Source organism: Homalodisca vitripennis, unplaced genomic scaffold (assembly GCF_021130785.1).
Source record: "Homalodisca vitripennis isolate AUS2020 unplaced genomic scaffold, UT_GWSS_2.1 ScUCBcl_5913;HRSCAF=12874, whole genome shotgun sequence".
In the NCBI taxonomy this organism is placed as follows: domain Eukaryota; kingdom Metazoa; phylum Arthropoda; class Insecta; order Hemiptera; family Cicadellidae; genus Homalodisca; species Homalodisca vitripennis.
Window position 1 is genome coordinate 1 of NW_025782019.1, and position 8,958 is coordinate 8,958.

Consider the following 8,958-nt stretch of genomic DNA (forward strand, 5'->3'; position numbering starts at 1 on the left):
AGGGTGAGGTGAAATGTTTCACTTACTTTTAACCCAGCAGGGAATCACTTCTGGCTGGTTTATACCTTTCCAGTCGAACTTACCACTGGGTACAACAAAGATTGATGTGTTACTTAAATCTGGACAATCTTATAGATGTCCAGGAGCGGCATATCATTAACCGCAAATGTTGAGATTCTGGGGTTCAAGGGCAATTCGATAGGGTCTAGTCTTACTGTGGGAGATGACTGTTGGAGTTGGTGAGGGTTTGTTCCCTAACTTCAGAGGTTCTTGCTAGCCTCAACAAGTTGCCACCCCGGCCTACTTTGACTGGAGAGGCTGGTTCAGAGTTGGCCTCCCCTTCTTCCGGGGAGACATGGCTTTGAGATTTAGTGCCCTAATTCTTCCTCATGGATCTCGATAGGAGGCGACCCCTACTCCCTTAACCTTACCCATCCTGAATATCCTGTCACTCCGGAAGCAGCGCAAAGGTTCTTATATGACTAAGTGCAATTTATAAGCTTCTTGTCCTAAGAGAACAAAAAACGTTTCACCTAATATATTAGTCGACTTGATTTTGAATATTTTACTTAATTCACTTTGGTAAACTGGTATTTGTACAAAAATAATTTGTATTTCTTGTACTGCATTGCTTACATTGCATCACGTCTCTAGGGAACAGGCTTTGGCTCTACAACTAGTCTGTGAGGTTATCACTCAGCTCTCAGGGACACTCTGGTGCTTGGCCGTGGCTACAAGAGCTCATGGGGCAGACACACCTTACCACTGTTAACAACAAGGTGAGATCTGACTTGGTTTACTGTGACCTTTAAGGAATCGTATGATGTAAGAATGACAGTTTTTTATGAAGTTACATAAGTAAGAAAGTTTTATTAAAATATCAATGGTGAGAATTAATGTGAGGTATAATTGAAAAGTAATTATCATTTTGCTATAAATAATTAACACAGGCAACAAATGGCTAATGAACTGCCCTTTCTTCCATTGAAATCCAGCAACTATGAGTTATAAAATTTTACATTTTAACTAACTTGTTTAGTAATTGGTTTCTTATTCGATAAATCTACAGTTGATGCTGTTGAAAAAAGTTGTCTCTAGAACACTTGATGTTTTGAAAATAAGTCCATTTTAGCTTTTACCATGCCTAGACCTTAGCAAAGATTTTGATATAATTTGCCATAAAGTACTTTTAGATAAGTTGTTTATGTATGGTATTAAGGGTTCAGAGCTAGGTCTTTTTAAATCGTGTTTGGAAAACTGTAGGCAAGTGGTTGTACTTGGTAATCAGGAATCTGACATTAGATCTGTGGGACAGGGGGTGTCCCTCTCCCCCACCCTATTCTCATCAAACTTTTTAAAGATCAACCATAATAAAACTAAAAATATAATTTTTACTTTAAAACAGTTAAGTGTAGAAGACAAATTTGTCAATCCTTTTTGGCTGTAATTTCAATGGATAATAAACTTAGTTGGCAATCCCATACAAATCAGGTTGTTACCAAACTCAGTAGTGTTTACTTTCTTTTATCTAAACCTAACCCTTCGCAAGCCACTAATAAATCTATTAACTTTCCTATAACACCAACACAAGTACAACCTTTTATATTCTTTTAGATCAAATCTAATTTTTATTATATCTAAATTATAAAAGTTAAAAGCAATAAAAGTATAAAACATGGCATTTTACTTAAAATGAGCATATTTATTGATAAAAAACCTGTTTATTTCAAATAAATTTAAATTAAATTACAGTAAAAGCCCGCTAATTCGGCATTTTCGGGGATCGAAGTGTTCCGGATTATTGAAAATTCCGGATTACCGAGCGTCATATGAAAATGCCGGAAAAATTCGGTTTTTAGCCGCTAAAATCATATCACACTAAAGTAAAAGGAGTGAAATCAAGTGATATTAACTCAGAAAAGCTGAAAAACCCAGCCAAAATGCAATCACTCTTTCAAAATAGTGGCTGGGTTTTCAGTCCCAAAGAGATAATGTACAGTAGCTTGATTTTACTTTTTCTACTTTAGCGATGATAGTGGGCTAAAAATCGTCGTCTATGTTTCAGAGTGTGGGAAAAAATCACTCTTTACGTGTAAACAATTAAAGAATTACTAAGGAGATAAATAAAATTAAACAAACATTAGTTTGAACACAAAATGAACATTTAATGCCTAGAAAAACATTTCTAAACTTAGGTTAACTTAGATGTAGGCTAACTAGTGCGTACATTATGTAATAAATATTATGGTAAAACATAATTTTTTGTGTACAGTATTTTATTTCAAAAAAGACCTAATGTCTGTTTGGTTTTTTTTTTGTATCATGTTTCTTCTTTAAAAAGTCATTTCTCAGAACATATAAATTTACAAGCTCTGAAGCATTGTAGGAGCTGCTGCGTTCGGCAAATCGTATAAACGTGTCGATAGTGGCACTTGCTTCACTCCACGTAGGCACGGGTGTTGGATCATCATCTGCTCCCTCTTCATCATTCTGATTCGGACTCCACAGAATGAGGCTCTGCCTGAGGTCCAAGTACACTTTTGATGAGCAGTTCATCCGTAAGTTCTTCTTCAACTGGCTCGTCGCAATCAATGTGTATCCACTCCAAGATTTCTTCTTGTGGCACTTTCCTTATTTTCGTCTTGGGAACTGTGGGCCACCAAGTCCAGTATTGCTTCATTGTCGACTGAAACAGCAATGTCCTCTTCTTGGTAGGCAGCTGGCTATAGTTTTTCCGCAAGATTTCTGTTAGAGTGGTGGGCTTGACCATTTTCCATGCCAAGGCGATTCCGAAAAATTGCATCTTTTATGTTGATTTTTTTCTGAAAAATCAACCACCATTACACTCTGAGTTTATCAGGCCTTGAAGAAAGGACGCTCTGTAAAAACATTTAAAGTTCTGAATCACTCCTTGATCCATTGGCTGAATCAAGGACGTGACATTTGCCGGGAGGTATGCAGTAAAAATATTTCCCGATATCAACTCAGACGCTGCAGGGTTAGCTCTGCAATTGTCTAGGATGAGCACAACCTTGCTGTCTTCAGGTAAGCCACGGTTTTTCAGATTGTCTTTTACAGATGGGACGAAGTTGGTGGAAAAACCAATTTCTAAATAAATCGGAGTTCATCCACGCATTGGATTGAGCATCGTATATTACGGGTTAGGTGGGTAATGCCTTTCAGAGGTCTTGGCTTTTTTGCTTTTCCGATGACGAAAGGCGTCAACATGTGGTCCCCTGAGGCATTGACACAGAGCAAAATTGTCAAACGGTCTTTGTTTTTTTAAAGCCTTTGGCACATTTCTCATCCCCTGCTGCCAAAGTCGAATTAGGCAAACAACGCCAAAGTAGGCCAATTTCATCAGCGTTGTAAATCCGGCATGCTGACAAATCGTAGTCTTCAACTAGATTTTCGAATTCAGCTTTATATTCTTCAGCCGCATTTTGGTCGGCTGATCGGAGCTCCCCAGCTACATCAAGCTTTCCGTATTCCGTGTCGATTTTTTAAATCGGTGCAGCCAACCATCAGAAAAGGCACATTCTTTCTCATCTATTTTTAATTCCTCACGGAAACTGTTTAGCTTTTTCCATGATCATGGGCCCAGTCACAGGCTTCCCTTCAGACAGCTTAGCGCTAAACCATTTGAATAAATATTTCGTCAAGGTCGTCAAGTTTAGGTTTTTTTAAAGTTTGTCGAGACTGCATGTCTTTGACATTTGTAGTTTGAGACTTAAAATTTAAGTAACTTTTCTTTATTCTTCTTGATGTCATACATTGTTGATGAACCAATGTTGAATTCTTCCATTAGCTTCATTACTACTCTCACCTTTTTCTACACGTCTTATAATTTATAGCTTTTGTTGCATGGTAAGTGTGACATGCTTACGTTTATTTCCCACTTTGCTGGTAGATGAGCCGGGCTTGGAAAACATAGGGCTTGAGAAAGTTTAAAACACAATATGAACGAGCACAACACTCACGACTGCACTCGAGTACGAACTGACAGTGACTGAGACTGAGGCAGACGCTAGACGCTAGACAAACACGTAACGGCGGACACTCGGCAAGTGGCCCTGAAACCCCCTCACACACAGCTGCTGCGTCACATACGATCCCTTCCGACTGAGCACGAACCTTTTCCGAGCACTCTTGCGAACTGTACGTTTCACAGTGCGGTTATAAAATATCTCATTTACGCGATTTTTTTTAAGACGGTGCCGGATGAGTGAAAATTGCCGAATCATTGGATGCCGGATTAGCGGGCTTTTACTGTAAATACACTTCATCGAACTATAATACAAGATGAATATTGCAACTTAATCACAATACGATGAAGAATAATAACGAGATACCTAGTATGACGTGCACTCGTGACAACTGAGAAAGCACATGCCATGGAAATGTTTGGTTATGGCTCTGTATGAGACGCAGAACTGACGAGCAGGTGATCGAAGTTAGACAAAGGGCGTTCCCCTCCCCCTACCGCTGAGTGAAGGTAGTTTATAAAATACTTTCTTGGCAAGCATGTTGAGCACAGAGCGGTGCACCGGGCATTTTGAAGGCCTTTGTGAAATAAAAAAAATCTCCAAGAGACATAATCTATAATATTGGATATAACTGTGTTTGGCCTAATGGTCAAAGTCTACCACTCTAATATATCGTTCACGGGTGGGAAGGGTTAAGCTTAGTGTTAGATTATATTCTCCGTTGATGGCATATTGTGCTTTTTTTCATTCTCATCTACCCTACAGTGTCATTGCTTTGGGGTAACAACAGTGTTGCGCATAAAGTTTTTCTTTGTTAAAAAAGAACCGTTAGGTTGATAGCTGGTATAAAAACATTTGGAAAGCTGTAAACCTTTTTTTATTATGTATGCTTCCCAGTCTATTTATTTTTTACAATGTTGTGTTTGTCAAGTCACATCTCAAAAACTTAACTGAGAGAATTTGTTACCATAATCGTAACTCTCTGAACATTCCTACTAAGGACTCAGCAAGATATTGAATAGTCAGTCATAAGCTGCTCCAAATAAAATTGTATAAACAAATTATCTCAACATGATAAGAATTTAAATTTTCAAGCTTTTTGTAACTAGGAACCTTCTTCTACTGACTGCACTCTATACATTAGAAGACTTTTTTAAAACATGTTAAACAGCTATAATTTAGCAAAATTATTTTCTGAATTTTGATGTACCCTATTGCTTGTACTAGCTTAAACGATTTGAATTTAAACTTATGAAGTCATTTTTTGATTCTTTTATAAAAAAAATTATTATAATTTAATGACAATATCATTTGACTATGCCTTATGAATTATGACTAAATTTCAAATTGATTTTAACTAATTAGTTGTAATACAGTGAATATTTTTGTGTATTAAACTAATTTAATGAGTTTCTTCACTTTTAAAATTAAACGTTTAAAGTGTTCCCAAGGGCATGTAATTATATTCATTTAAAAAGAAAGTAAACTTATTATTTATATACTTCTTCAAACAGTCAATAAAAAAATGTATAATCTTCCTCATGTTAACCCTTTAACAGGTGTTCATACCACATGCTGTGCATTACGACGACCACATCCAATTGCTTATTTGTTTGGTAACAGACCACTGAGATTTAAATATACACATATGATAGAAACTTCGTAATTACAGCCAACCTTCATAAAGAACCAGGATTTGTACAGTGATACCAAATGAAAAAGTTCAAAATACGTCAGAGTACATCAGTGAAAACATTAGTAGACGCTTGAAGACTACAAACTTTAAAAAATAGTTTATTGTTATTTTCCTTTTTTAAATGTAGCATTAGAGTAGTCTATGACAATAGCCATGCTTTGTCATACAGACAAAATGGCAAAAGCTATAAAATACTTGTTTAGCCATAATTTTGTCACTAGTCAAACGGTTTAGTGACAAAACATGTGACTCCAGAAAAATAGCAAATCACCTAAACATATTTTTACTCAGAAAGCTGACCATACTTTTAAAATAAATCCCGCGCTAAAATAAAATAAATAACTTTCAACCTTCACCACCAGCAACCAAAGATCTAACTTTCCTTTCACTGATGAAGAAATAAAAAAAATTAATTAAAAGATTCAAATCCAAAACCTCAGCTAACTTGACAAAGTCTTAGCTAAGGTTATAAAACATTGTAGGTCTGCTTTCACTAAAACCCTAGTTTAAATAAGTAATCTTTCCCTACCATTTCCTCTCAGCATTTAAAAGAACACTGCAAACTACTGATGTTTGCTAATGATTCAACTCTGATGCTGGCTGGAAAGATGCAAGAAGCCATTTGCAATTGATTCATTAGTATTTAAACCATGACCTATAAATTCTGCCACACAAGTACTTAGCTGTGAATACCAGTAAAAACTAAACAACTAGTATATGGCAATAGAGGAAATTATATCCCAAACATACCGGATGTGAAGATAGAGGAAACAAACATTTCTAGGAATCACAATATATGGGAAAATTTCCTGGAACCTATATGTTGATTTCCCTTTACAGAAAAATAAACACCTGTTTATAAGTCTTCAAAAAATTAAACTCATAATTCATAAAGACACAGCTAAAGTGGTGCACCACACACTCTTTGGAATCTCATCATCGTTTATGAACTACTTACTCGTGGAAGAACATCAACAGGAAATCTCTGTTGAGTTCTACTGCTACAAAAGTGAGCCATTCAAATTTATTCAAGCATTGGCTTCCTGGTCAGCTGCAGGGAAGTTTTTCCAAACCTAAATATCATGGCAGTAATTGCGCTTTATATCAAAGAGGTGAAGCTGCATGTAGATCAAGAAGGACTGCAACGGGGATTGGATATACACAGTTATGACACCAGACACCAGCTGCCTTTCCACCACAGCTCATTCTATAAGAAGAATCTCTCATATACAGGCCGGAAGATGCACAACCTACTTCCATAGAGGATCCGAAGCAAGAGCGGAAAAAGCCTGAAACTGCCCTAAGCAAATGTCTTATAAAACAATCCATTGTACACACTGGAACGAATTCTACCAATGGATATATACTTACACTTGAAGACTATAAACTTTTAAAATAGTTTATTGTTATTTTCCTTTTTAAAATGTATTAATGCCATTACGTTCTCTAAGTTTCTGTAAATAGAGAATATTTTGGCTTTGACTAAACAAACAAAAAACACTATTGAAACAATAATAGTACATTCTCAATTACTTACAGCATTTTTTATTTGACAGACCAATATTTCTAAGCATTTATTTGGATTTACTGTGGTTTTAGACCATCTATGGACATGGTCACTGTTCTCTAAATTGTCCTGGTCGGTGTCTGTATAAGCACATTTCCTCTTTATAAAAAATAAAAGGTAAATACTAGTTTTTTTTTTTTTCAAATTAATAGAAAAACACGAAAATTATGAATTAATTGATTCAGTTGATAAAAACCTGTTCATGTTTATAATTAGTCTGGAATATCATATAGTCTGGGTAACAGTATGAATGATGTGTCCTCAGGGTGGTGTAGAATTTCTGGTATCTGTATTTGTGCTGTGTGTGGATATCATGTCAGGCTACAGCAGTCTGGAGACAGTAGGTCAGGACAGTAGAGCACCCAGGCTCCCTCAGGCTGTGGTCTCACTGGTCAATCAACATGGGAGATGTCAAGTCGGTAAGTTACTATACTTTACTTATCTGTTCCGTGTTAACTGTATTTAGTGTTTTTTTCCTGTGCGTAGAGATTTGTTTTTTTACTCTGTTCTTTTAATTTATTTTTCTGAGGGTCATCTGGAATATAATGTATATTATAATGCTATTAATATAAATGTGAAAGTTTGTGTAAAATTATATATGGATATTCTTATTGTTAGATTTGTGGTGTTTGACACTCAGTCACACAAAATCAAGTGGACAAATTTATATGAAATTTAGGATATGTATTGACTTAGCTATTAGAATAAAACATACATATTTTTAGTCCAAAATAGTACTCCAGAAATAGACTCTTTTTGACCGAAGTAGCCTTTGCCTACATATATAATACAAAGTTACCCCATATTAACTTGACTATTTAATATTCTAACAAAATACATAACGCACCTGAATCCAAAAATAGATATTAACAATCCTAAGCAGTGTGATAAACAATAACTAAGATGCAAGATAATTACAGTTTGCCGAGAAAAGCATGAATTATTTTTGCTATAAAATTATTTAAATTTTACAGATGTTGGAATGGCTGAACCACATGAAGGGAAACTGAGTCATTTCCATCACAATATTTGCCTCAGTTCCAGATGGCTGCAAGGAATCTGTCCCTTATAACTACCTGAGTTACTTGGATCAATTCCTTCAAATGTGTATAATAAAGATTTTGCATTCATGTGTTCTTATTGTTTTATATTGTGGGTCTTCTACAATTAGACTATCCAAAAAAGTAATGAACAGTTTGTATGTAATGAACTAAGATAAAAATGAGCAAAAAATTAGTTTACTTTTACAGGTAGTATAAAAAACTTTGCGTTCATTGGTTAGAAATGTATGGCGTGATCTACTAAAAGTTCCTAGTACGATGCAAGTTTTGTTGTTGTTTGCTTATGTACTTGTTTATGTATTAATGTTCACAATGTTGCAAGCAACAGAAGTGTTCCCAGAATCTCAATTTGAGTAATGGGAGGTGGAGTAATTTTTGTTACAATCATTAATCTGTTATTTTTATTATTGATTCAAAGGCCAATACTAAAGTGAAAGTAATGCTGTTTCTAGCACTTTACCTTTTTTGTTTATTTACAAACTGTATCTACATATGATATTTAATAAATATCATTCTTTTAAAGATAATAATTTAAAACCTCAGCAAAGGCCTGTTACGACATAGTATAGATTTTGTAACTAATGCCTGGGTCCAATGTTTGTTTATTCACATAGTTTCATGCTTGCATATGAGTAATGATAAAACAAA

The 8,958-nt window shown here is 35.3% G+C and overlaps 1 protein-coding gene across 1 annotated transcript; it reads left to right on the plus strand.

Moving 5' to 3' along the window:
* Positions 1-700: 700 nt before the first annotated feature.
* LOC124373567 lies at positions 701-8,321 on the plus strand (the record flags this gene model as incomplete). The annotated part of the gene is made up of 3 exons (XM_046831928.1): positions 701-779; positions 7,515-7,668; positions 8,224-8,321. Coding segments are annotated over 3 exons (331 nt in total), but the record flags the coding sequence as incomplete, so codon positions are not given.
* Positions 8,322-8,958: the final 637 nt, after the last annotated feature.